The 27,338-nt window shown below is 58.8% G+C and overlaps 1 protein-coding gene across 2 annotated transcripts in view; it reads left to right on the top strand.

The window, feature by feature from the left end:
• The window catches only part of PALD1 (phosphatase domain containing paladin 1), a 67,507-nt gene that overhangs the window by 19,691 nt on the left and 20,478 nt on the right, over positions 1-27,338 (top strand). For both annotated transcript variants that reach the window (XM_028512240.2, XM_036026851.1), the window contains exons 2-17: positions 12,095-12,307; positions 14,870-14,972; positions 16,249-16,428; positions 17,586-17,750; positions 18,575-18,735; positions 18,902-18,977; positions 19,744-19,895; positions 20,207-20,306; positions 20,492-20,596; positions 23,708-23,803; positions 24,231-24,359; positions 24,796-24,912; positions 25,000-25,155; positions 25,464-25,646; positions 26,716-26,856; positions 27,100-27,171. In XM_028512240.2, the coding sequence (XP_028368041.1) occupies positions 12,123-12,307; positions 14,870-14,972; positions 16,249-16,428; positions 17,586-17,750; positions 18,575-18,735; positions 18,902-18,977; positions 19,744-19,895; positions 20,207-20,306; positions 20,492-20,596; positions 23,708-23,803; positions 24,231-24,359; positions 24,796-24,912; positions 25,000-25,155; positions 25,464-25,646; positions 26,716-26,856; positions 27,100-27,171 (2,121 nt within the window). In that variant the 5' untranslated portion in view covers positions 12,095-12,122. The remainder of the gene's footprint in view (positions 1-12,094; positions 12,308-14,869; positions 14,973-16,248; positions 16,429-17,585; positions 17,751-18,574; positions 18,736-18,901; positions 18,978-19,743; positions 19,896-20,206; positions 20,307-20,491; positions 20,597-23,707; positions 23,804-24,230; positions 24,360-24,795; positions 24,913-24,999; positions 25,156-25,463; positions 25,647-26,715; positions 26,857-27,099; positions 27,172-27,338) is intronic.

Genomic DNA, 27,338 nt, shown 5'->3' with positions numbered 1-27,338 from the left:
ACACGTCCCAAGTGTGCGGCCTGGGCCTGGCTGGGCACAGTGAGCACACAGCCTTTGCAGCCGCTCCCAGGCCAGGGGCAGACTGGCCCAGAAGCCCGGCTCCTGTGTTCCGTCAGCCGCCCTCCTCCAAGCTCCAGAGGGGACTTCTTGTCTGACTTGTAACAAACACTACGGGCTAGTTTGGCCTGTTTGTGAGTTTTAATCAGTGGACTCCCAGCACTCTTTTATGTTGACTTCCTTCCCTCTGCGTTCCATTAGCGATGGTCCTCTGGAGTCCTGTGCGTTTTAATGACCACACGAGGACATCTATGATCCCCTGCCTTCGACCACTGTTGGTATGCAGGGCGTTTCCAGTCTTTGGCCAATATAAATAGAGCTGTGCCCAGCACCTTTCTGGCCACGTCTTTGACTATTTCCTTTGAAATCAATGGATAGAAGAATTGCTGAGTCAGAGGGCTGTACGGTTTTAAGGTGTTGAAAATTACTCCCAGGGGCCGAGCTGGCTCTCACTGCCGGGGTGCCGGGGAGGGGCTGGCCTGGCATGCATGTGGCACGGGGCCCTTGTCCTGCGGTGCCTGTGCTGCCACGGCAGGCGGGCGGGCGTCTCCTCGTTTCCAGTGTTTAAATGACAAACGAGGGTGGACTTTTTCTCATGTTTATTAGCCATTTGAATTTCTTTACTTTTTTTTTGTTATATCTCAAGATATACTTGTTTTGTAATTTTTTAAACAAATGACTATATTGAATATGATTAATAATAAAAATATGTTAAATATATTTTTACCCAGTTTGCCATTTGACTTTTAACTTTGTGGTTTTTCTGTGTTTTGTGGTTTTTTGTGCAGTCTGACCTATCGGTATTTAACTGTTTGTGTTTGGCATTTTGCGTATAAATTTCTTTACCACCCCAAGATCATGCCGGTGTTTGCTTACATTCTCCTCTTTCACCTCTGTGGTCTTCTTTGTGGCGTGTTATCGTTCATCTCTCTGCTCTTCCTCTGGGGGCATAATGCGGCGGATGGGGTGAAGGTCACGGGCGTGCACTGGGAAGCGCCCAGCCGCCCGTGTGCCCTTGGGCAGGCTGCTCAGACGCTCTCTGCCTCAGTGTCTGCTCCTGCAAAATGAGAATAATGCTGGTGCACAAACCCAAAGGCTTTCTGTGGGGGTTAAATCACAGGCATGTGCAAACCTTTAGTCTCGGGACTCCTTCCTTTATCCTCCTAAATTTTGGAGGCTCCAGAGAGCTTTTGTAATGTGGGTTATATATATATATAAATTGATATCCACAATTTTAGAAATTAAAGCTGAGTATATTTAAACACATATTTATACATTTCTTTAAAAATGACAATAGAATACTCATTATGTTAATATAAATACATTTTTTCCTGAAGGATAACTATGTTTTCCAAAACACAAAATATAGTGGGAAGAATGGCATTGTTTTGCAGTTTTGCAAATCTCTTTAATATCTTGTTTAGTAGAAGTCGGATTCTCATATGTGGTCCTGCTTTCACTCTGTTGTGATATGTTGTTTCGATTAAAAGTATATGAAGAAAATTCAGCTTCACACAGATAAGTGGTTTAAAAGGGAAAAGTATTTTATTAGCCTAAAGATGTTTTTCTTTGATACTGTATAAAAATTTGACAGGTGATAATTATTTTTAACTGTACTTCCTAGCTTCTTTATTTTAAAAAACTGATCTTAAAGAGACAGAGGGAGGGAGGGAGAGGAATGTCAGTTTGCTGTTCCATGTCCTCCTGTGTTCGCTGGCTGCCACTTGCGTGTGCCCCAACAGGGGATCGAACCCGCAGCCTTGGCGTGTCAGGACGGGATGACACTCTAACCAGCTGAGCTACCTGGCCGGGCGTGACAGGCGATACTTTTTTTAAGTTTAGTTGAAATATAGAATCTGAAAATGTATTGATGAACTTTGCACGTTTTGTTATGTTAAAATCTGTTGTCCTGTCTCGCACTGTGAATGGACCTTCGCCTCAGGCATGATTTGGTAACTCCGAATGTTGGAGGTTGGGGAAATGCCGGTTCTCTGGGTCATACAGATCTTCCAGATGTGGGCACATTTCATTTCATCATGTCCAAAAGCTACATACAGGGTGGGGCAAAAGTAGGTTTCCAGTTGTTCTTACGGAAAATAATACAATAATTAACAAGTAACAGTATAAGAATAGACTCTACGTCTCTCATACTCACAGCCATAAACCCAATCTCGCCCCCCTCTGTATATGGACATCACCCACGTCGCAAATCCTTTATGTGTTGGGGAGCCATCCAGCTCACAGTGGCTGATGCCGGTTTTCCAGAATTCTGGTTTTTCCCTTGAAAGCTCAGACTTTACCATTGGCAACAAATGCTGTCCGTGGTTTTCCAGGAAGAGGCAGGCTCACTCTGTTCATTTTTGAGAAAGTGTCTGCCAGATCCCCTGTTCTGGGTAACCGACCACCTTTTGTCAGTCAGCGTTCTTTGAAGCAGACTGGGGGTGGGTCGGTCGGGGACGGAGCGGCTGCCCAGCCGCAGCCCGGGCTCCCGGCGCCTTTGCTCAGGCACCTGTGGTGCCCGGGAGTCCGCCCGAGGCCACTTCCCAGGTCACCGCACAGAATGTTAAACAGGTGTATGCAAGGGCTGGGATTCAGTGAAATTAATCAGCTGTACTGCTTCCTCAAAGGACACTCTTAGGTGACACTGGCATATTTTGTCACCGCGAGGGATGACTAGCCCAGTCAGGGTCCATGCCTTGCCTCCTGCTGAGCCTCTGGCGGACTCCGTGCTCCCACAGTGAGAGAGAGGGCAGTGATTCCTGTCGGCGCCCTGAGAGAAGGGTTGGCCCCACAGACCCTGAAGGTGCTGGGGTCTGCCATGGTTTGCCTGCTGCCATTGTTTTCCTCTGCCCCTAACACACCTGCCAGGGACAACCTGGGGAGTGGAGAAGTGAGCCATTTGGGGTTAAACACTCATCATTTGTGATTTCAAATCCTACTTAAGGTGAATGTGTTTGGCTGTCAGGAGTAAATGAAGAGCTCAGGGCACTTTTTAGGTGCCCCACTTGTCTTGCCCCCCGCCCCCGGCATAGGGAGGGTGTGACTCAACAGGGGACCCTCAGAATCACCCTCCCCGCTTCCCGGCCCAGAGGGGGCCTCCATAGCCCCTGGCCTCCGCATCCCTTCCTCATTAACCTTCCCTACTGTGTGGGGTCCTGGGGTTGGCATCTGCCTGCACTTTCTATAAAGCGGTCGAGACCGGGCTGCATTTATGAAGTGCCTGTTTTGTGCTGGGCCCTGGACTACGGCCCCACCTGTATTGTCTCATTTATGCTCTGAACATGGATACCCGTAGAGTTGATCTTTTTGTTGTTGTTCTTCAAAAATCTCCCAGTCTTGTTCATTCAAGTGGCTATTTTGTGCCAAGCACCAGGATGCCAGGGAAGGCCAGCCCCAGGCCCTGCCTGCTGGGCCCCGTGGGGGCGACCTCGTGGGGTGAGGTGGCTTGGGGCAGGTTAAGGAGGGCGTCCTGGTGCCCGGGGTAGGAGTGAGCTGGGTGGAGGGGGCAGGGCAGGGGATGTGGAAGGAATGCACCTTAGCGTGCAGTGGCCCCCAACTTGATCTGCCGCTGGCTGAAGAAGCAGTGGCATCTGCTCTGTCGCCGGAGGAAACTGACGAGGTGGGACCAACAGAGAGCTGGCCCAGCCTTGTCCTCCACGGGCTACAGGATTTCCAGGGACACAGTTTAGGCCTTACGTGGACTGTAGGACGCCCTACCCCCAGCTCCCTGGCCTGGTAAGATACACCTCTGCTTTATTATTATTTTTCTTACTGTTGTGATTTGCAAAGGCCTGTTGAGACACTGTCTGTTCCAGGGATGGTAAGAAGTTCACTTTGGCTGGGGTCCAGAGCCCAAAGGTGGGAGCTGGGGGGCGATGTGCCGGAGAGGGCGGCTGGGCCTGGGAGTCATGGGTCACCATGTGGTTCCTCTTTGAGTCTAACTGGAGTCCTTTACGAACTCTGTCTCCTCTGCTTGGTGTGCTTTGTGCCTTGGAGCAGGAGAGCTCTTCCTGGTCGGGGTGTTCCATGGCCCTGGGGGGACCTGCTCTGTGAAGCAGTGGCAACACGGCGTGGTACAGGGGAGATGGGTAGGAGAGCCCTGGCTGGCCCTGCTGTCCACGGTCTCCACGACTGTGGGTGGGTCTCCGCCCTGGTCGGAACCTCAGTGGTCTCTTCTGTACAGTGAGAGGAACAGACTAGGGTCTCCAGGGTGCCTGTGATTCTAAGATACATGTTGGTACCTGGAGGGGATTTAGACTCCACTGTGTGCATGAGAGAGAGAAAGAGAGAGAGAGGAGTTGGGGGACAAGGCCCAGGGCAGGTGGTGGGCTGGTCTGAGCCCCGTGTCCCGAGACCTGAAAGTTGTAGCGACGCCTCACCCCCCAGCTCTCCCCTGGCCTCAGAGGAGGGAGCCTGCAGCTCGGCGACTTCCTCCGTGTTTGTTCTGCAGCTGAGGCAGATGTTTCCTGCAGCTGGTCACTCAGCCTTCTGCTCTATTTTAAGCTCCATTGTTACCCACCCTGGGCATCTGGCTGCCAGGGGTGTGTGAGAGGCTGTGGTCCTGGGAGGGACACTCTTCTCTGGGTCCAGCTTGTTCTCTTCCCTCTACCAGGTCCCCTGTGGAAGCTTCCCAGTGTCTTTTGGGAGAGCGAGGGTGGTTCCAGAGGCAATGGGAGAGTGGTGGCCAGGTGGCGCAGCAGAAAGAGCCCAGGTGGTGACACCAGAGGCCCGGCTCTGTTGTGGCATCACATAGGGAACTCTCTGAGCCTCGGTTGTTCCCATCTGCCAAATGGCACAATAGTCTGTGCTGTGTTTCTCATAGGACTGTTCTGGAGCTGGAATGAGATAGTGAATGTGAAATTCATTCACAAAACAACATTTGGAACCTACAACTATTGTGGTAGCCCAATACCACAAAGCATATGATAAAATTTCTGCCTTGTGTCGAAAGGCAGAAATTGTGCCTTTCTACCTTTCTGGTTGATGACATTGGGAGACTGTCATCAACTTTGTGGGGGCCCCAGGGGAGCATCGGATCCAAAGTTGGGCGATAATGCATGTGCTTACGAAGCACCAGGCCAGGGACTCAAGGCCAGGGTTGTGTGGGCTATAGGCTGTGCTGGAAGGCTTGGAGGGGGAGGGGCATTTCTACAGGACACGGATGGATGGGGTGGAAGGGTGAGGACGGTGATGGCGTTCCTCCTGGTTGTGGGACCAGGGCAGGCAGAGGCATGGAGGCCGGGAAGGCTGGGGTGTGTCCTCGGGTGTCCAAGCAAGGAGGGCCTTGGACATCTCTGGCCTCGTCTCTCCAGTAGATGGAGCAGGGCCTCCTTAAGGGAGGCGTCATGGTGGGGGACACTCTGCAGCCCCCTTCCTGAGCTGGCAGTCAGCACAGCAGCTCTGCTTCTGGCTGCTTCACACGTTGAACTTTTGTGAAAGATTGCAGGGTGATGAGGGTGGGGAAGGGGGTCTCGCATGTTAGGTGAGGGGGTCTAGACTGGAGGCAGTAGGGGTGGAAAGGGATGGGAGTAGACCCCAGAATTTGGTCATAGTTCTCCGCATCTCCTTGCCCTGACGCTTCAGGCCCCTGTGACGTTGCTGGAGGTGGGAAGTGGGGTTCAAGCAGAAGTCCCCACTGGTCCTTCGGGCACAGCCCCTGGAAGCCGCCAGGAGAGTGTTGGCAGGGCCGGGGGGCTCTGGGTGGGGTCTCAGGAGACTCTAAGTTTCTCCTGGTCCGGAAGTAACCAAATGCCCAGTTTCCTGGAGCTGAGCAGGCGAGCATGTCTAGGTACTCTTACCCCTGTTCTCCCCAGGGTCCGAGCCCCCTCCAGGCTGCCTGGAACCTGGCGATGGGCAGGAGCTTCCGGCTCTTTCAGGAACAGAGTGGCTGCCCTTCCAGGGTGGACTGGCACCTTCACTGGGGCTGTCTACACTCCCCTCCTCCTGCTCCTCGCTGGAAGAACCCAGCAGGCAGGGTCCCTCCCATCCAGGTGACACCTGCTTGTTTCCCAGGGAGCTCCCCTGCTCGGAAAGGCCCAAGAGGGACAGGGACAGACGGAGAGACCCCAGATGGAAAGACTGCTTTCTCTCTGCCTTTTCGGAGCAGCGGAGGCCAAGCGTCTGTCTGTAGTGTGAAGCAGGTTACCGCAGCTGCTTGGAACTTCCTAAATCTCTGCAGCTGACTCAGGGAGAGCTGCGGCTCCACGCCGCTCCTGTGGTCACTGCGTGTGTCTCCCGTGGGCCCTGGTGGCCGGGGATGATGCCTCCTGTATCCTGTGAGCCCCCCCGCCCCCACGTGGGCTGGGCTCCTGGGACCCTGGCGTTGCTCTGCCTGGGCATGGAACCGCTGGCCCCCAGCACGGCTCCACATTCACGGTGGTGGTGGGGGAGCGTGAGGGTGTCCCGCAGGAGGGGAAGCGGGGTCCGTCCTGTCCTGCTGCCTTGTGGCGGGTGACCTTAGGGGGAAACCTAAAAATAACGGAGTGCATTAGTCAGGATCAGGTTTGGCTGCGAGCAATAAAAGCCAAACGACAGTGGTTTACACAAGATGGAAGTTTATTTCAAGGTCCTTTCTGAGCCAGAGCTTTGTGGCTCAAGGATTCCTCAGGGAACTCGATCTTCACCATTCCCAGGGTGTGGCCTCGAGAGCTCATGGTTCCAGATGGCTCTGGAACTCCAGCCATCACATCTGTGCTGCAGGCAGCAGGGTGGAGGAAGGGAGGGAAGGAACAGGGAGGGCTCTGGGACTTGCCGTGGGACATGCCACGTATATGCCATTGGCTAGAATTTGCCACAAGGCCCCAGGTGGCTGCGAGGGACAAGGGGAGTGTATTCTTGACTCTGGGCAGCCATGGGCTCAGCTAGCTGCCCCCCATCTGGTTTGTTTAATACACGCAGTGGGGAGGGGGTGGGGCAAAGGCACTGTGGGCGTTTAGATAGAACCTGAGGATGTTCGCAGGCTGAGCAGCTGGGCCAGCTCTTCAGGGACTGCAGAGCCTCGCCCTGGGCGGTTGCCCAGGTGGGAGGTCAGCCGTCCTGCCTTGGAACCAGAGAGCCGCACGACCCAGCCAGCAAGGGGGCCAGAAAGGCTTTCGAGGGCCAGGAACCAGCCTGGGGGCAGTGGTCAGAAGAAGGGAGTGAGGCAACCTCTTCTCAGGGGCTGAGCATGTGGCCTGTGTCTGGACTGCTGGGGCTGAGGGAGGGGACAAGCTCACTCACAGGAGAGTGGCCGGAGGAACTGCAGGTGCTGTGACACGAAAGGACAGGATGCCCCAGGACAAGGGTTAGAGCCACGCCTGTCAGACCTCCAGAGGCCGGAGGAGGCCTGGGAGGACTGCAGAGGCCCTGCAGGAGGGCGCCACTTGGTTTTTAAGTGCTGGTGGCTAAGCAGGCTGGAAAGTGGCAAAGCTGCGTGGCCCAGGCTGCTGGCACATGTGGCCCATTTCAGCCCGTGGATGACAGACTCTCCGCCTCCAGATGGGATGCGTTCTCAGGCTGCATGGGAGGTGGGGGGTGGGGGAGGGAGGGAGCCGGGGGTGTTGTGTGTGCAGGAAGCTGGCTTCTCGTTAGACAGCTTCAACTTTTTCAAAAGAATAGTTGAAGAAGTAGTTTTGGCTCCAGTTTTTTATTTTGAAAAATTTCAAGCCCACAAAAAAGTTGGAAGAAGACTACAGTGAGTGCAGCTTCGTCCTCACCACCCGCCGAGTTTCCTCCGTGTGTGTTTCTGCCCCACTCCCGACCTCGGGAAGATTGCAGATGTCATGACGCTTCTCCTCCAAACACGGCCTTTGTCTCCAAAGAACAGGGACGTCCTCCGCGTGCCCACGGCACCGTCACACCCGAGGAAGTGAATGTGTTCACTGTCCAACATGCAGTTCACGCTCAGGTTTTCCCATGTCCTCAAAATGTCCATCACAGCCTCTGCCCCTCCCCTTCTAAGATGCTGTGCAGACGGGGCTCTCTGTCAGGCAGGGCTGACCCACATGGGGGCCTCCGGGGGTAGGGGGCTTCCCAGGCCTGGAGGTGGGCTCCTAGGTGCTTGAAAGGGCCCTTTTCCTTCCTGAGGGTCCCAAACTCCAAGGGCCTCCAGGCCCGTGTGTGCCATGTGCCACGTGCCACGGCCTTTGCTGGCCTTCGGGTGGGCGGCAGCCCCCCTCTGCCCTCCTCCACTTGTGAGGGGCTGGGAGGGGGTCTCGTTCCCCCGACCAAGGGCAGGGCTGGCCTCCCGCAGCTCCTTCTGGCTCAGGGGCCCATCTGCCCTTTGACCCCCACCTCCATCTCTGCTGCTGGCCTGTGCCGGCCCAGTTGCCATGGCTCCCCATCCGGTCGGCCAGTCACTCTGCCCACCCTTGTCCATTCCCGGCCCCGGGCCCACCTCGAGGTGTCACTTCAGTGTGTGACAATTGTGACACGTCCCTGCCAGAACCGAGACCTCCAGAGGCTCCCCATTGTTTGCAGGCCGAGGCCCTGTACTCAAGGCCACCCCCTCCTGGCAGCCCCCCTGCAGAACACGCGGCAGCGTTTCCAAGCATTCCTCTGCCTTCCGTTTTTAACCCTTAGACTTAATTGTAGTAGAAAAAAGTAAACGTTCCAGAAACACACAATTCAGTGGGCGAAGATCTCCTGTGACCCCAGGCCCTGGGTGGCTTTATCTTTTAAATCGCTCTCACCTTTGTGTTGAAGAGATGGAGGCTGAGGGACAGAGGTCATGAAGGGGCAGGTCTGGGGGCCCCCAAACCAGTGACGAGAGGGACCTTGCAGCCGAACGCAGGCCTCCGCCACCGAGCCACGCGGGCTGGGCGGCTCCGGTTCCCGGTCAGCTGCCGCTTCCTCTTCTGTGCGGTGGGTGCCCTCACCTGGCTCCTGTCCCTCGAGGGTTGTTGTCCGTAGCAACAGCAGACGAGCCACGAAGACAAAGACCCACCGGGCGGTACGAATGGCGTTCTTCTTGTGGGGACACAGGCGACAGTGGGCAGAGGGCAGTGAGGACAAAAGCACAGAGAAGGGGGAGCCCATGGGCTCCGGGCTGTGGGGTGGGGGACGCCTGGGGTGAGGAGCTCTGACCTTTGTTCAACTTCAAAACTATTACAGATAACAACAGTTCTTTTTTAACATTCATTCCCAAAGTAATTATGTTCATGGTGGGAAATCTAGAAGTGATGGGTAAGCAAAAAGGAAAAATAGCATAATCAGTCCCCCATCGGGAGTAAGTGCCACAATGTCGAAACATCCTTCCCGTCTTTTGTGCCTACTCGTTGAGTGCCGTCCTTGGTCCCGTCAACGAGGAGCCAGGCAAGGTGCAGAGTCAAACCGATGGAGGCAATTTGCGCCATCAGTAATTCTGTGTCCAGCTTCTCTTCTGAGCCAGGCTGCTGACAGCCAGGAAGGACATAGGATGATCCCTGCCAGGAACAGCATGCAGTGGAAGGAATGTCCCATTTTGTGATGCTGACAGTGGGCTCTAGGAGCTGAGAAGTAGGGGTGGGGGTGTAATCAGGGAGGGCTTCCTGGAGGAGCTGGGCTTTAACCTCCAAGAGTGGGTAGACTGTGGGAGGGCTAGGAAGGAGGGCAGGCTGGGTGAGGGAAGTGTGGGGCGGGGACAGCTTGCCCCACCCTGCCCTGTGAAGGGCTGAGACCTGCTTCTTGGTCAGGGCACTAACTCGCTCCTGTGAGTCCTGAAAGCGACAGATGCCCTGCAGTTAGCCATCTGTTCCTCTCATAGTCCCCGAGCATCTACGGGGCCCCAGGTGCTGTTCCGAATCTGGAGTCACGCATGGACACGTCAGACACTGTCTTGCTCTTTGGGAGTCAGGGAGACACGCTATGCACAGTATAATCCCGTCAGTGACTGGGCTAGGGAAGAAAAGGCACTGAGAGGCTGGAGAAGGACTGTGGGGGTGCGGTGGACAGGCCACATTGCCAGCTTTGTCACCCCGGTCTGTGGGCAGGGGACCCAGGTCAGGTGATCACTGCGGTTTGAAAGGAATGACGAGGGCGAGCCACGCTGCCGATGCCTCACAGCTGCGGTGCGATGTGAAATGTCCGTGAGCTCTGGGGTGACCACGCCCCGAAATCTGTCCTGTGGTCGGGCGGCCTTCGCTGTGATTGAAGGAAATGCTTGCTTTTAGTTAGAAGGTAGGGAAGTAACGGCAGAATTATTTACACGTCATCCAGTCTCGTGAGACCCCTTAGCCTGGTCGCATCCAAACCCACTCTCCCCACTCCCCCCGGCAGAGGTTGGAGCGCTAGGGACCCCAACACCCCCACCCTTGCTGACCACTGCCCCGGTGGTGGACGGCAGTGGTGTGACCCCTGGGACTGCCCGTCTTAGGAGCCAGATCCGTCTGAGACCGAAAGGGCCTTCCAGACCACGCCATCCCTCACTAAGGCCCAGGGAGCAGAAGGAGGTCGCTCAAGGCCCCGCAGCCTGTGGCCGGCGGGATGAAGGCCTGTGCCCGAGACACTCTCTCCGGGGATCCCAGGGCTTCACCCTCCTGGAGGCAGTTTGGAGGCAGGTCAGCTTTCAGAGGATACGGTTCTCCCCCCACCCCTGCGGACTCCAGCTGTGCACATCTGTGCTGTCTCCTGGCTGCCCTCGTAGGCCCTGGCCAGGGCCTGTCCTTGCTTGTGGAGCCTGTGGGAGATCAGGTGGCTGCAGCTGGAGCTCTGGGGGAGTGAGGGGAGGAGGGATGGAGGTGTCACGCCCAGCCCAGACCAATGGGAGCAGGGCCCGGCCTTGGCCTGACTGCTGTTGCCAGCTGTTGCCTCTGTCTGTCATGCCTCCTTCAGGACAGCCACCTGTTCTCTTGAAGGAGGCTGTTCCCACCCATGCCTGTGGGCCCCGACTGCTGAGAGGGGTCTGGGAAAGTCGGGTGAACTCTGTCGGGAGCCTGTCACGCAGGCAGAGTGGAGAGAAGTGGAGAGAGGTGGCGGGCTCTGCTGTAGGCCAGCAGGGGACCCACTGGGGAGCTCCGTACTCTGTCTGCGCCACCTGCCTTTCGGTTTAGGAACAGAGACTCATTCCCTCCACATGTGTCCCCCCCACCCCCCACCCCGCCCCCAAAAGACAGAGAGAAATTGGACCTGGTGTGGAGTCAGGATGGGGCTCTTGTAAACACAGGTGTGTGTGTTAACACAGCTGTCATGAAGCTTCTGGGAGTTTTCACAGACAACAGGGCTGGGCAGGGAGCCCTTCCCACGCTGGAGGGGGAAGTCGGTGGTGCTGTGGGAGGGTCCCGGGAAGGACAGCCAGAGGCTGGCATTCTGTCTGGGTGGCTCTGGGGAGGGGGCCTCAGCACGTGGCCGTGGGGAGGCCTGGGCAGCCCCCGACTCAGGGCCTGGGGAAGAGCGGGTACAGCGAGCCCGGCCTCCAGACGGAGCTGCCGGGCGCCTGGTCCAGCGTCCACTTCCTGAGGTGCTGCTGCGGTTTTTGGGAGGGCTGGGGCGTGGCAGGGCATGGGGGTGGTCGGAGCAGCTGGTGCCCAGCCGGAGGTGGCCAGGAGGGTCATCGTATTCTGAGGACTCTGTTGTCCCTGCACTTCTGCAGGGTTGGCCCATGTCAGGGTGTGAGTGGGGCTGGGGGGCAGCGCAGGTCGGCCCCTCCTTCTCCTGATCCTGGACTGTTAATGTCAGAGGGACCGGCTGCCGCTGGGCCCTGAGAGTTCCGTCTCCCGTGTCTGCACTCTGGTCAGCCCTGCCTACAGCCTGGCGTCCCTGTGGCCCGACCCAGGCACCGAGAGCCCTTAGTCTACACCTGGTGTGGCAGGTTAACCCTTCCCTCTCTTATTTTCGCCAGAGGAGTGTAAACTCGAATGGGTCATGGCTCCGTCATTCTGCCTCTCTGCGTCCATAACCCCCGCAGCACCGGCAGTGGGCCGGGCACCCGGGAGGCCCTCCGTGTCCATGTGGTGGGCAGTTCCCGTGCTCTCTGGGCCTCAGACGTTGGCCTGCACGATGGCGGAGGTGAGGGGTGGGCGAGGCCTCTTCCCGCCCGGCTTTTCCTGCCGCCCCCTTGACCGCACACCCTGTCGCCCCACAGGCCTTGGCTCTGAGATCGCTGGCTGACGATGGGCACCACAGCCAGCACGGCCCAGCAGACGGTCTCCGCCAGCACACCCCCCGAGGGCCTGCAGAGCGGCAGCACCCTGGACGGGCGGCACGCGCTCGGCGCCCACCCCTTCCAGACCGCGGGCCTGCACAGCAGTAAGGCCAAGTCCGTCATCCCCAACAAGGTGGCCCCCGTCGTGATCACGTGAGTGGCGGGGGAGCTGATGGCGTCCCTGGGAGGCACGGCTGTGGAGGCGGCCTGGCGGGGCGGTGGCATGCGGGACTTAATGTCTAGATGAACACACGGAGGCCCGAGAGTTAGGCAGCCCATCTGGAGCCACACAACATGCAGGAGGCAGAGACCCTGTGGCAGGTCTCCAGCCGACGGGACCTGCTGTTCCTGCCGGGCCAGGGAGCGTGGAGGAAGGACTGGCTGGGCGGGGGGGGCACTCTTGAGAAAGTGATTTTTTGCTGAATGTTTTCAAAGGATATGTATATACTTAGATGCATAAAATTTAGACCCCCCCCACCCGCAACCCGCAATTACGGTTGGAAACTGAGGTGAACACCAGGCCACTGAAGGGCCGTGGGCTGGAGAAGCTGGAAGCTGTTGGCCGACTGTCCGAATTAGGTTCCTCAGGGACATTCCTGCAGGAGGCCTCGGGTTTGCTGTGAGACCACATGCCGGGAGAGACTTGGATGTCCAGAGGAAGTGGGTCAGGAAGGGGCCCTGACACCCTATCTGCCCCTCAGGACACAAGGGAGGAGTGGGTGCTGGGGTGCCCCGAGGCCGGAAGACGGAAGGGGCACCGGCTCCATCTCCTGGGGTGGCAGAGAGCCATGTCTGACCCTGAATCTGCCCGCTGTGCTCCCCCGCCTCTGGGCCCCCCAGGACACAGGAGGTAGGACAGGGCGAGCTAAGCATCGGATGTGCCCCACACGTGGAGGTTTGGCAGGGACCTGGCAGATGGGCCTTCCGTGCAAGGAAACCTGAGGGTGGGAATGATGAATTCGGCCTGCTGGCTTTGGGGCCCGGCTGGAAAGTTATAATCATGACACATCATAGGTGAGGTGAGGGGGCAACAGAGACGTTACATGAAGACGACTGGACACCCAGTCTCTCTCCCAGAGCTGCCAGCACCGTCTGTCCGGGCCTCGAGGGGTGTGTTGGGGGTATGTTGGGGGTGCACGTCCGGGTCCTGCTCCGTGACCTGGGGCAATCCTGTTCCCTCTTGGACCTCAGTTTCCTTGTCCGGATATGTGGGGGTGATGTTCACCATATTTAATCCAGGAGTGTGGCTCAGAGCAGGCGCCAGCCTGCTGTGAAAATCCACCGTCATGGGACAGTGCGCGCCTCCCGGAGGCAGCCGCCGCGCACGGCACCCCTTGGGCTGCAGGTGTTTGAGGTGGGAGGGTCCTGTGCTAGACTATCTAGCACAGGGGTTGGGGAACTACTGATGTAGCTTGCAGGCTGAGTCTAGCCCAGCATCTTTTTATAAATGAAGTTTCTCGGGAACACTGCCTTGCCACACATTTGTGTGTTGTCTGGGGATGTTTAGCACTTCAGCCACAGAGGCGAGAAGTGCAACAGAGGCTTTGAATGGCCCACAAAGCATAAAATACTTACTTTCCGGTCCTTGACATAAAAAGGTTTGTTGACTCCTGATCTGATAATACCTTTCAGATCAGATGTGAATAGTGACGCAGTTTGGGGAGGCAGAGAGAGCTGCCCACCGCGGGCGCTGTGGTTGGGGGGGGGACTGGCAGCAGGACCCGAGTCTCTGGACTCCTCTCCTGGTGCTCCCCACCCCCCAGCAAGGGTTGTGTTTTCCTCGCATTACTATCAGCACAGGTGCTTTTTGTGTCTCGAGGGCACAGACCTCATGTGGCGTCTGCAGAAACCTGGCTTTGTACCTGTGGGGATTTTTTGAAATGGCCCTCTGTGGAGGTAGAACTACCAGTAGTAACAACAATTTTATTAGTAAGCGCTCGCTGTGCCCGAGGCACTGGGCTAGGCAGGCACATTCAGGAACGCGACGATTTCTCAGAGCAGCCCTAGGAGTTGGGGGTCACGGAAGTGGAGCTCCGGGGAGGGAGTAACTCCAAAGTCACGGGGTGGTGACGCAGCGGAGGCGGGTTAATGCTCAGGGCGCACAGCCCCAAAGCCCGTGTCCTGAACCACCTCCCTGTGCTGTGGGATGGTCGGTGTGGAGGTTGTTCCCAGAGACAGTCTGACGGAGGGGACCATCCAGGACCAAAGTAGCTCCGGAACAGAAGCCTTCTTTGAGACAGGAGCTGCTCTCACACAGGAGTCCTGGAGATGCATGGGGCTCCCCGATCAGCCAGGCTCCTCCTCTCTTGCTGCCCTGCCGTCTCCAACAGGGGCATCCTGCCCTCACTTCCAGATGCTAGCCAAAGAGGAGGAGAGCAAAGTGGAAGACCCACACCTTCCCTTTGAGAGAATGGCCCAGAAGTTGTACCAATCACTACTCCTCACATCCCATTGGCCAGCATTTAATCACGTGACCACACTAGTTATAAGGAAGGCTGGGGAATGTAGTCTTCATATGGATGGCCCAGTTCCCATTCCAGGGTTCTGTCGCTGACAAGGGGGAGAGTGCATATTGTGGTATAATGGGCTGTCTCTGCCACAGAGGGGTTCAACCGCTTGGGTCGCGGTGGGGTGGCCCTGCTGTGAGGTCTGGTGAGGATGGAGTGGACCCGGGCTATGGAGGTTGCCTGACTCGGTGTCCATCTGCCCCGGCAGGTACAACTGCAAGGAGGAGTTCCAGATCCATGATGAGTTGCTCAAGGCCCATTACACGCTGGGCCGGCTCTCGGATGCCACCCCTGAGCACTACCTGGTGCAGGTAAGTCGGGCCCTGCCCTTCCCTCCCCCTTCCAGCCTCTCTCCACTCCTCCTGTCCTCCCTTCTTATGGGTTTCCTTCCTAATCTCGTCTTCTTTCCCCCTGCCCCCTTCTCTGTTTTCACCGCCTCATCCCCTCCCCTGGTCCCAATCCCATTTCCTCTCACCTCCTGGTTTTCTGGGGCCCGTTCCTCCTGCCCAGGGGAACCCCTGGTCTTCTCTCCATCCTTCCCCTGCCTGACCCCAGCATGCTGATACCCCATCTCTTGGACCCCCAGGGGGGGAATGTAGACGAGGGCAGAAGGGCCCCGGGTCCCAGACTGCTTCCCCAGGCTGGGGGCCTCCCTCCCCTTCTCTTTTGAAGTTTCAGAACTTCTCTGGCTTAGCTATGTGTGTGTGTGCGTGCGTGCCTGCGTGTGTGTGTGTGTGGCCTTGAATACCCCCTAGAAAGTAAAGTCCACAAGGTCAGAAGACTTTTCACCTCTCTCGTTCGCTGCTGTAGCCCTGTCCCTCAGAACGGTGCGTGGGCGTGTTGTAGGTGCCCAGTAAACAGTGAACGAGTGGCAGTGAATGATGAAGACAAACTGTACTCACTGAAAGGGTGGTTGAGAGCTTCTGGCATCTGGAAGAACTGGTCCCACTCACCTGTCAGCAGTGCGGGTGCTCAGGGAGGTAGATGGGACGACCACAGGGTTCCTTTGTGCCCAGGAATGAATTCTTTGGTTCTCCCTACTTGCCCCTGGCCCCAAGTACCATTCTCCTCCTTTCTCTGTAGTCATGGCATCTCCACCCCCGTTGGGGAGGGGAGAGACCCGCCCGTCCTCCAGGCTGCAGGACCCTGGGAAGGGGCTGGTGCGGTCTCCCTAGCTGACTCCTGCCACCCCAGCTGGGACTCCCGGCTTTGGCCCTTCTCCATACCCTTCCCCCAGTGAGCTGCGGGCCCACCCCAGAGCCAGCTTCGGTTTCCTGCCCTGGAGTACCTCTCCCCGCTCTCCTTCTTCAGGGCCTGGCTCAGATGCCAACACCTATGTGAAGCATTCTCAGATTCGCACGCCGAAGGGGCTGTCTTTTCTTTCCTCTCACTCTGTGATCTCCTTCCCGGGATCATAGATGGCCACGTGTTTTGCCTGTTTGTTCTGTGAGTGTGCAGACAACTCGAGGACCATGTCCCCTACCCCAGTTCCCTGATCCCCATCGCCTAGGGCCTGGGACAGAGCACTGCCTGTAGCAGATGTCCCTGAGTCATCTCAGCGGCCCCCTGTGGCTCTCCCACTGTCAGGGACGCTACTTCTTGGTGCGGGATGTTGCTGAGAAGATGGACCTGCTGGGTACTCTGCGGAGCTGTGGGGCCCCCAACTTCCGGCAAGCGCGGGGTGGGCTCGCCGTGTTTGGCATGGGACAGCCCAGCCTCTCAGGGTTCCGGCAAGCCCTCCAGAAACTCCAGAAGGACGGACACAAGGTGAGCACAGCCACTTCTCAGGCTGGGGCCAGCCCCTCAGATCTGGGGAAAGGGGGCCCAGGAAGAGGCAACTTCACAGGCTTTGGAGGGTCCTTGGCCACATGATCGGGAGCGTGGCTGGCGACCTTGGCCAAGCCCTGCCAGGCCTTGAATACCAAGGTGGTCTTTGTGGTCAGCATGGTTGGAAATTCCAGGCCAATGTTACTGCATTGTCCTGAGTGGACACGGGAGTCTCGAGGTCAGAGTCCCTCTCACCCCCCACTCCAAGAGCCTCCTGAGAGGAAGTGGGGATGACAAGAGGTGCCACAGCGAGAGAGCCACTGGGTGATGATGGCAGCTGACCCTTACAGGCTCACCTCAACCCTGTGTGTGTGGGGGGCAGTTACTCTTCCATTTCACGGAGGAGGAAACCTGGATTCAGAGAGGGTGTGTGGCATAGCTCCTGAGTGTGTCCCAGGACCCAAACCCAGACATCCACATTCTAAGTGCCGGCTTTCAATGCCCCTCCTCCCCTGCCTGCGGTCAAGGGGGCGGTTTGTCTGCCGGACGGAGGCTGAGGGCCCACTGTGATTGCAGGCTCATCGTGGGCTCCCTGTAGGCATGCAGACCAGACATTTGACCTGGGGTTGAGACAGAGAGTCGCTGAGTGACCCGAGTCGGGTGCGGGCAGATCCCCTCTCCCAGCGTGACTGCTGGTTCCTCCCGGCTGGGGCCTGACTACACCTCTCCCTCTGTCTGCACGATGCACAGTGAACGATTGATTGCATTGTGGTCATGGGCCTTCATTTCTGATAAGTTACCAAGTGCTGATTTACCCAGGGCTCTGTGCTAGGGACGGCGGAGACGTGAAAGCATGCAGGAGATGGTTCCCCGTGAGGAACCTGTAACCCACTAGCGGGGGAAGGATGTGTTCCCGGGCAGTGTTGCTACGGAGGGGGTCATGAGGTGCAGATGAAGGACTGTTGGCCCAAGGGAGGGTATCCGGAGCAGGTGGCGTTGGGTCTGCGCTTTGATTCTGGGGCAGGATCCGGGTCTCAGGGACAAGGTGGGGTGGCGAGGTTGTGAGGAGGGGGAACAGCGAGCTTGGGGCGGGAGCAGCGGCTAGGAGTCCGAACCTTGAGGTGGTGACGACGCCGTCCTTCCTCGGGCTCCGGCAGGAGTGTGTCATCTTCTGTGTGCGGGAGGAGCCCGTGCTGTTCCTGCGAGCGGACGAGGACTTTGTGTCGTACACGCCTCGGGACAAGCAGAACCTGCACGAGAACCTGCAGGGCCTCGGGCCCGGGGTCCAGGCGGAGAGCTTAGAGCTGGCCATCCGGAGAGAGGTGAGGGCCCCTGGGGTGGGTGGGGGCCTCCTCCCTGGTAGGCCTCAGGTGGCTGAGTTGAGACCCCAGCCCACACAGCTCAGCTGTGCTCTCGCTGGCCCCTATTCACCCACTTCCCTGCCCTGCGTGGGCCAGTGGCTGGTGACGAGGCCAGCTCATGGGCAGTCAGGGGACAGACTGCCTGTTCCCAGCTCTGCTTGCCCCTGCCCCTTTCCCACCCTGCCTCTCCCCTCCACGCTCAGCACCCTGTGTGGAAGGAGGTCTGGGGGGTGAAAAGGACACTAAATTAAGAGTCTATGTGTGAAGTCCAGCTCCCATGAGCTGTGAGGCCTGGGGGAGTCACAGCCCTTGTGGCCTCTGTTGGTGTCCAAGGTTCCTCTGTGCTTCCCCTGTACATGATTTGTTGTGGTCTCTGAGGCTGCTGACACACCACAAAGGTGTGTAAATAATGGGGTCACAGTGCCCTCTGGGACTTCCACAGACAGGAACCGAGGCCGCTCTGGCCCCTGGTCGTCTCCCCACCTCCCTCCCTGGCCTCCTCTCCAGCTCCCAGCTGATGGAGTCTCGCCCCATTCTTCAGTCTGGCGGCTTAGCTACTTCCCGCTGCCCACCGGGCGGAGCCATCTGACCCAATGCCAGGGTGTAGGTGGCTGCCTTTAGGACACCCAGGTCATAGACAGCACCCTCGGCCATGTAGTTCCCTCTGGGGGAAAAGCAACTTGTCCATTGCCTCCGTGTGGCCCGTCACTCCGGAGCTCAGCCGGGAAGGCCGGGAGGGACCTGATCGCCTGCCATGGCCCTCTGGCCCCCATACCTCCACGCAGATCCACGACTTTGCCCAGCTGAGCGGGAACATGTACCACGTGTACCACAACACCGAGGACCTGCAGGGGGAACCCCACGCCGTGGCTGTCCGGGACGAGGACGATGTGCACGTGACCGAGGGGGTGTACAAGCGGCCCCTGTTCCTGCAGCCCACCTACAGGTACCGAGGGCCAGTCCCGAGCAGGGCCCCAGGGTGCGGGGCATGGTGATCTCGGGGCCTGCTCTCCAGCTGTGGCCTCAGTCTCACCAGCTGCAGGTGGGGCGCAGGGGTGGAGGGATGCCCAGGCTATGTGGCCTGGCTGATGGGCTGCTCCCTCACCGGGCAGGTACCACCGCCTGCCCCTGCCAGAGCAGGGGGCCCCCCTGGAATCCCAGTTTGATGCCTTTGTCAGTGTCATCCGGGTAAGTGCGAGGGAGGGGAGGGGAGCAAGGGCCTGGAGGCTGGGCCTGTGTATAGGCCCTGACTCCGTGGAGATGCTCAGGGTGGTCTTGGCCTCTGGATTTCCTCAGAAAGAGCCCTCATTCTGTGTTGTGTGGGGGTCCAGTATGTTGGGGATGTGTGCCTGTGTGTGAGGGGTTGTGTGTGTGCATGTCTGCGTGTATGGGCTGTGTGTGTCCATGTGTCCCATTTGGGGCGTGTGTCTCTATACTCCCACGTGGGAGCCCAGCGCCGGCCATCTGGAGGACCGGACTTGGGGTGCCTGGGCTGCTAACTTGCCGTGTGGTCTCAGGCACGTCCGACCTCTCCAGGCCTCAAGTGCCTCGTTTCCTCACTGGAGCTGAAATGTTAGCCTCCGGACTCTTCTGCTGTTACTTCCAGTGGTGCTCGCTCGGCCCCTTCAGGAGGCCGCCTCGTTTAAGCTGCGTCTCACGTCTCACGGGGTGTTAGATGTGGCCTTGGCCCTGTCCCTCTGAGTAGTTCTTACGTCCAGAGCCAGTGCCTCCGTCGCCCCAGGGCCTGGGGAGGGGCCGGGCCTGGGCTCCTGGGGGCGGGTGGAGTGGTCGGGCTGTGGATTTGGGCAAGAGAGGCTGAGCTGCCTGTCTGGCCCCACCTTGCTGTAGACTGTGGGGTGGGGGCGGGCTGTGTCGTGACCCCCTACCCCATTTGCTCCTCAGCTGAGGGGTTTCTGGGTCATGCTGCCAGCTGATACTCGCGCTCCTTCCCCAGGAGACCCCCAGCCTGCTGCCACTTCGAGATGCCCACGGGCCTCCCCCTGCTCTCCTCTTCAGCTGCCAGACAGGCGTGGGCAGGACCAACCTGGGCATGGTCCTGGGTACCCTTGTCCTCTTTCACCACAGTGGGGCTGCCTCCAGGCCAGAGTGAGTGGTGTGGGGCCCGGTGCCCCAAGGGACTGCCCCAGTGTGCCAGCGACACAGCGGGAGCTCGGAGCCAGAGCTGGAAATTGGACATCTGGGGGTTTGTTTCCCGGTTTACCATAGACTTGCAGGGTGACCTGGAGAAAGTCACTTGACCTTTCGGGGGAAAAGTGCCCCTTGCTCCCTGCTGCCTGATTTGAAAGGCAGACCTGGAGCTTGTAGTCGGGTGCCTGTCAGTGGCTGGGTAAATGGGAGAGTGTCCACAGCAGGGCCACATAGACCGCTGATTATTCTCCCGCCCCCTTCCTTGCCAGGGCTGTCCCTGCGAAGACCAAGCCTTTGCCCCTGGAGCAGCTCCAGGTGGTCCAGAACTTTCTCCATGTGGTACCCCAGGGGAGGAAGATGGTGGAGGAGGTGAGCAGGGGCTGGGCAAGGTGCTGGGCATTCCCTCCACTCGGTGGCGGCTGCTCCTCCACTGACGAGCCTTGCTCTCGTTCTCGGCCAGCCGTTCTCTTTACCCCCTTCTCTTCTCTTCTGTCCCCCGCCACCTTTCCTGGGCTCTGCTCCTCCTGCCCCTGTGTCCTGGTCCCTGGCACCAGGTGGACAGAGCCATCACTGCCTGTGCCGAGTTGCACGACCTCAAGGAAGTGGTCCTGGAAAACCAGAGGAAGCTGGCGCGCGTCCGGCCGGGGAGCCCAGCCCAGGTGAGGCGCCGAGAGCACCTGCTTCGTCAGGAACCTGCAGCCTCGTTTCGTTAGGCCTGTTGCCAGGCCTCCTCCAGACCGACTTTCCTGGGGCTTCTCCTCCCATTAGAAGTGCGGCTCTCAGAGAAAGGGGAGGAGGGAGCTGCATGTGCAAGCAGCATGGACGGAGGAGGAAGAGGGGAAGTTTACTTTCCCTGACCAGGCCCCCTGGCTGCAGGATAAACAGGATGGAGGAAGGAGCTGCCAGCGGGGTGCTGGGGGCCTCCGGATCCAGATACTTCCCAGACCGCCCCGGCCCCCACGCCTGCCCGCCCGAGGCGTCCCTTCGGGAAGGCCGGTTCAGTCCAGCCCGCCACCTGCGGAAGCCGGCGGGCTCTGGGCTGTCTCAGCAGGCCCATCCCCACACCCTGGGGGGAGGTCTGCGGAAGGAATATAAAGCCTGCAGAGCCTTTTTATTTTTTAACACTTTAAAACCATCTTTGAAAAGCAATATTGTATGATGGAAAGTGAGAAGTCGGAGAAGGAAACCGTTCCTCCTCATCCCGGTGTAGCTGCCATGGGCATTTCGGGCCAGCTTCCTTCACGGCTCGTGTCCTGGACGTTCTTGAGTTGGCTGCCCGGCCCAGGGCGCGAGTCCTGCTCCCTTTGTTCTGTGTTTGTCCCCGTTCACACCTGGCTGTCGTCACTGAGGATTTTCCCGGCTGTGTAGGGATATATAGCGTAAGGTCACAGCCGGGTTCAGCCACCGTCAGCCTGATGGGTCCAGAGCCCGATGGCCCAGGCTCCGGCCCTGGCCCTGCCACAGGCAGCGGTGGCTGTGGGCGACCGAGGAGCTGCTCTGTGCTTCCAGTGTCCCTACCTGCAGCCTGGGGCCACCGACGACAGTGACCTCGAAGGGCTGCTGTGGAGAGAAGGTTGGATGAGGTCCACAAGGCACCCGGAAGGGGCCTGACGCAGAGCAGGTGTCCTGGCTGCTGCCTGCCATGGCTTATTCACGGGCCCCTCTGGTCGGGCAGCTGTCGCTTGCAGTTCCGTGCCAGTGTAAACACTTTTGCGTTAAGCACCTTCGTGAAAATGAGACTTTTCTGGAATTTAGGAATTTTTCCCGTGGTCTAGATTAGGGGCCGGCACACTGCAGCCCACGGGCCTGGCCCAGCCACCCCTGCTTCTGTGGGTCAGTCAGCTCTATTGGGATGTGGTGTTGTTACAGAACAGACCCAAGGGGGCGCTGTATGATATACTGTTACTGAAAGGACCCCCCACTAGGTTCTCTGTGCCCGATGCCAGAGGAAGGACGTCTCTCAATGCCAGAGATTTGTGGAAAGGAAAGGAAATGTTTATTTAAAACTATACAGACTTAGAGTAGTGACTTAATGTCTTCATTAAAATACTAAAGTCCTTTAGAATACCCACAGATGCACACAGTCCTTCCTTCTCCCCTTTACTCCGTCTGGGGTACCGTGTCTCTGGAAAAGAAGTAGAAGTCCGTGATTCAGGCTGCTGGCATCATCAGCTATGTCGCCACCATGATCTCCAGTTAATCCAAAGCCATGTGGCACCTTCTCATGGCCCACCAGCAAGAGTTCTTTCACCCCTTTTCTTCCAGGCAAAGCCTCTCCTGCTTCCTAAACCACGTGGCAAAAGGGAGCACCCCAAAGCCACGTGGTCCTCACTCTCGCCAAAGCTGTGGGGTCCCTACTCTGCCAAAGCCTCGTGATTCTCCCCTCACATGGCTGCTGCATCTGGGTTTAATCCCCGTGCCAAGCTTCCTCTGCAGCCCCATTTCCAACTCTTCCCACACTCAGTTACACCTGCCAGCATTCCTGTATTCTTCCAGCTTTACTGGGCTGCCATCGTGAGTCTGGGCAGGTGTGGCCCCGTGGCGTGGAGCCAATCATCTCCTAGTTCTCATGCAGGTTCTGTAACCAGGGGGAGTTGCCTCCCAGTTATATCTTGGGTGGAAGTCACTTCCATCCCCCTGGCTCAAAGCAGGGTCACAGCTATTTAGCATATCTATGAAACCAGTTAAAGGTTATAGATATGTTAAATGACCATGCCAGAGGTTAGCTGCAAAGCTGTGGCTGTACCAAATAGCTCTGGCATGGTTCTGCTCCCTGTGTCCCCTCAACTTACACCTGTGGGGAGGAGGGGTGAGGACATCCTATATATTTTTCTGACATTTTCTGGACATCTTGAGTTCTGGACCCCATTCCAAATCCCTATCTGGGGCCCCCCGCTTGGCTGCACCCTGCTACAGTGTCGCTGGTCCGTTGCGCACTGTCCCGGGCTGTCTCACGCTGCAGCGGCGGAGTTGAAACAGACGCTGTGCGGCCTGCAAACCTAGAGTACTCACTGTTTGGCCTTTTATAGAAATGAAGGTTTACTGACCTCTGGCCTAGATTCCCAAAGTTGGAACTAAGCTTCATCAAAGGGTATGACCTTTCTTTCGGCTTGCACCCACCTCCCTTGCCCTGCACAGGGTTTACCGACCCGGCAGGAGAACCTCGATATCTGAAGGCCAAGAGAGGGACCCCGGGGACCAATCCAGTACCCTCTCTGACAAACCCTCAGCCAGAGGAGCTGGGCTGGGGTTCGAACCCATGTTTGGGGACCCCACTGTGTGGCTCTGAGTGGCCACTTCATTTCTCTGAAGCTCGGGTTCCCCTCTGTAGAGCAGGGGTGCTGATTGTGGCCCCCTGGGGCGCTGTCGGGAGGGTCTTTTTGTTTTCTCACAGGGAGGGCCACAGGCTCAGGGGGGTGAGGGCCTCTGGCTCAGGGGAGGGTGCCGATACTTTTGCTGCTTCAACACAGACGGTGAGTGTGCGTCCTGCCCGGTGGGTGGCGCTGGAGCGCACCGGGCTCCGCAGCCTGTGTGGAGGCTCAGAGCCCGTGGGCGAGGCCGGCCCTGCACCGAGAACTGTAGAACCTGCTGTAGTCCCCATTGCCATCGCTGTGCCACGGGTTACCTGCTGCAAATGGGTAGAACTGTGTTAAGAAGGGAGAGGTAGATCGTCTTCTGGGGATTTCTGACCCTTAACTCCTGCCCTTCGCGGGATGGGGACTGTGTGGCCGGAGTTGCCGAGTCTTGACCTCCCCACCTGCTCCTCTCAGGGAAGCAGCAGCCAGCACAGCGTCCGGCAGAGGGCACTGCGGAGCCTGGAGCGATACTTCTACCTGATCCTCTTTAACTACTATCTGCATGAGCAGGTGGGGCCCGGGGGTGAGTGGACTCATGCCCCTTCCCTTGGGGCCCCTCCAGTCTCCCCACCACAGTGACAGGCATGGGGTCAACAAGGACCTCTGCGGAACTGGGGAGCAGAGTGGGGCACCTGTGTTGGTTTCAGAAGGAGAGACCCAGATGGTGGCGGGGTTGGGGGGGTGTACCTGAGTAGTTCAGGCAAAGGGAGGCCCTACCGCTCTCCCCTGGCCCCTGCCCCATCTCTGTGCCCTTAGCTAGGACATCGGTGCCCAGAAAGATCTTGCTTTGGACGTCCTGGCCCTTGCTCCACACCCTCTCACCCGCGCCCTGGGCCATCTTGGATGCTTCCTGGGGTTCCTCCACCCCGGGGCAGGCAGGGAGAGAGCAGGGTGGCCCTGCGCCCCTGAGCTCCCGTTTCTCTGCCTCGGGCTGCAGTACCCGCTGGCCTTTGCCCTCAGTTTCAGCCGCTGGCTCTGTGCCCACCCTGAGCTGTACCGCCTGCCTGTGACCCTGAGCTCAGCTGGGCCCCTGGCCCCAGGAGACCTCATCGCCAAGGGCTGCCTGGTGAGTGTGGCTGGCTGGCTGGCTGGGGAAGTGTGACGTGTGGGCACTGGCCCTTAACCCCTGTGGGGTCGGTTAGGCACTGCCTCATACGAGGCAGAGGGGAGACAGCCTCTGGGGTGTCGGAGTCTTCTTGTGAGTGTAATGGGGCATTTTCAGGCCGAAGAAGCAGGTGCAGCTTTGGCCACTGGTCTAGTCCCCTCTCCTGCATCTCACACTGAAGTGCTCTGGGCAGGGAGTCGGGAGCCCTGGTTGTAGAGTCTTTGTTGTTGGCTTCTCATCCTGGAGCCTCAGCTCCCTTATCCAAGAGTGGGCACCGTCGGCCGTCCTCTCGCTGGGGCCTTGCTGGAGATCTGAGTGCGACCTGCCGGTCTCGCCCTTTTGTTGTCCCCTGGGGCTGGTCCTGATGACCTCTCAGGGACTGCTGCTCTCCCCACAGGGCGCTGACGATCTCATTTCCCTCGACGCACTCAGCACTATCAGAGAGATGGATGTGGCCAACTTCCGGCGGGTGTCCCGGATGCCCATCTACGGCACGGCCCAGCCTAGCGCCAAGGTGACCACCCCAGTGGGAAGGGGCCCTCTTGCGGGGCGGTGGGAGGGGAGGGTTGAGCGCTTTGCTGACCCCCTGCTTCCCTGCCAGGCCCTGGGGAGCATCCTGGCCTACCTGACCGACGCCAAGAGGAAGCTGCAGCAGGTCGTGTGGGTCAACCTGAGGGAGGAGGCTGTGCTGGAGTGTGATGGGCGCACCCACAGCCTGCGGGGGCCTGCGTCGCCCGGGACCGCTGACCGACTGGAGGTGAGGCCCCCTGCCTCCTGCACACCCCTGCACGCCTACGAAGACCTGGGGACTTGGCCTGGGGGTCTTTAGGAGGTCCTGTGCTCGTGTTGTACAGATGGGGAAACCGAGGCCCCCAGGAGGAGCAGTGTCAGGGGTGGATGACTCGGGACACCTGCCACGGCCCCTGCCCGGTGCTGGGTCTGGTGTGTGACCTGCGAGGCTCAGGAAGGGGCAGGCATGGGTCCGGGAGCCAGAGCTGGTCCTGGCCGTGGCAGGCTCTGGTCTTTCAGGGCTGCTTCAGTGGTGCTCCGCCCACCTTCCCCTAGGACCTGGAGACCCAGCTGAAGGCCCACCTGAGTGTGCCTCCCTCAGGCGCGGAGGGCCCACGGACCCACAGGTTCCAGACGTGCCTCACCATGCAAGAGGTCTTCAGCCAGCTCAGTGGGGCCCACCCCGGCCTCACCTACCACCGTATCCCCGTGCCAGACTTCTGTGCGCCCCGAGAGGAGGTGAGGGGCCAGGGAGGCAAAGCCTCTGGGGAAGGAGGGCAGCCCCCCATCTGGCCTGGGCCTTGGCTGTGGGCACAGCTCTGCTGAGGGCTGGGAGGGCCTCGGTCCACAAGGTTTTACGTTTGGCCCAGGTGGGTTTATTTGCATCCCTTTCAAGCTTGGTATTTGCCTGCGTGTGTGCACGTGTGTCCATTATGTGTTGTAGGTATGTCGGGGCGAGTGTGTCCCTGCTATTTGTGGTGTGTGTGTCTGTTGGGGACTGTCTGCAGTGGTGTGGGTGCCGTCGGGAGTGTGTGTGTGTGGGGTGTGCATTTTAGTGGGGCCTGTGTTGGATATCTCGTCTTTACTGGACACAGGTGTGCAGAGTGTTTTTCGTAGAGCTGTGTGCCGTGGAGTGTGCATGGGGCTTGGGGGAGGGTGTGTGGGATGCTGCGTGTGGCACAGGGTGTTGGCGTGCACACATCTGTGGACGTCTGTGGTGTGTGCCTGGTGTGTATCATGTGAGGGTCCGTGTGCCTGTGTGACACAGCAGTCGTTTCAGTGCTGTGTCTGTGTGGGTCGGTGTGGTGCGCCCTGGGCCTATGACAGGCTCCCGGTGACAGGTGGTGATGGGCTTGGACTTCCTGTCACCCTGTGCTCTGTGCTCTGGTTGTCTGCGGTTTTTCGCCCCCTGGTGGCCATGCACTACAGTGAGCCGTTGAGTCTAGACTCTGCCCTTAAGCTGAGACTTGGCTTGGGTCCATCTTAGGTGGACAGTAGAGCAGGGGGTCCGTGAAGGCCAGGGGCACAGCACATCGAAGTGCATGCACATGTGCACGTCCTGCCTGGCACACGACAGGCACCAGGAGCCCCAGGACTGTGCATGTGTCAGTTCAAGGGTCAGGCCCCGTCCCGGGGCGAGGACTGCGCGGTACGAGGGGCTGGTTGTGCGCACCTGGTCTTGTGTGCACGGCAGTGATTTGAGTGTGTGTGTGCGGGCTGTGAGCCTGACAGAGTTTGGCACGGGGTAAGCACTGCCTTTGGGGGATGGGCCACCTCGGACAGACTGGTCTCTGGTCTCCCCACGCAGGATTTCGACCAGCTACTGGGGGTCCTGCGGGCCGCCCTGGCCAAGGACACCGGCACCGGCTTCGTGTTCAGCTGCCTCAGCGGCCAGGGCCGGACCACGATGGCCATGGTGGTGGCTGTGCTCGCCTTCTGGCACATCCGAGTACGTGAGGGAGGCCCCTCGTGTGTGTTGTGGGGGGGCAGCCTGCGGGGGTGTACTAGGTCCCTAGGGATGCTGGCTCTGCCAGGAGGGTGTGGGGGCAGAGATGGTGCCTGGTGTGCCCCGCGGTCCTGGGCAGAGGGCCGGTGGCGGGGTGGGCTGACCCCTGGCAAGGGGCTCCCGGCGGGAGGGAGAGACGCAGCCGGGGTGGGAGCGCTCCCCGTCCCAGCTCCTGTCCCCCCTCAGGGCTTCCCCGACGTGGTGGAGGAGGAGCTCGTGAGTGTGCCTGACGCCAAATTCACCAAGGGGGAGTTTGAGGTGAGCATGCCCGTAGGGTCCCTGGGGGACACCTGGGGGACACCCTGGGGGAGGGCAAGGGGAGTGTTGCGGGCAGGGCTGGGGGGTGGCGTTCAGAGCTCTCAGTGCCGTAGCCTCTCCCACCTCATCACAGTGGTGCCTCTGCTGCCATTTCACAGATGGGCAGA

This window comes from Phyllostomus discolor, chromosome 5 (assembly GCF_004126475.2).
Source record: "Phyllostomus discolor isolate MPI-MPIP mPhyDis1 chromosome 5, mPhyDis1.pri.v3, whole genome shotgun sequence".
Classification (NCBI taxonomy): Eukaryota; Metazoa; Chordata; class Mammalia; order Chiroptera; family Phyllostomidae; genus Phyllostomus; species Phyllostomus discolor.
The sequence above is the reverse complement of the archived record's forward strand: the minus strand, read 5'-3'. Positions and strand labels throughout refer to the sequence as shown.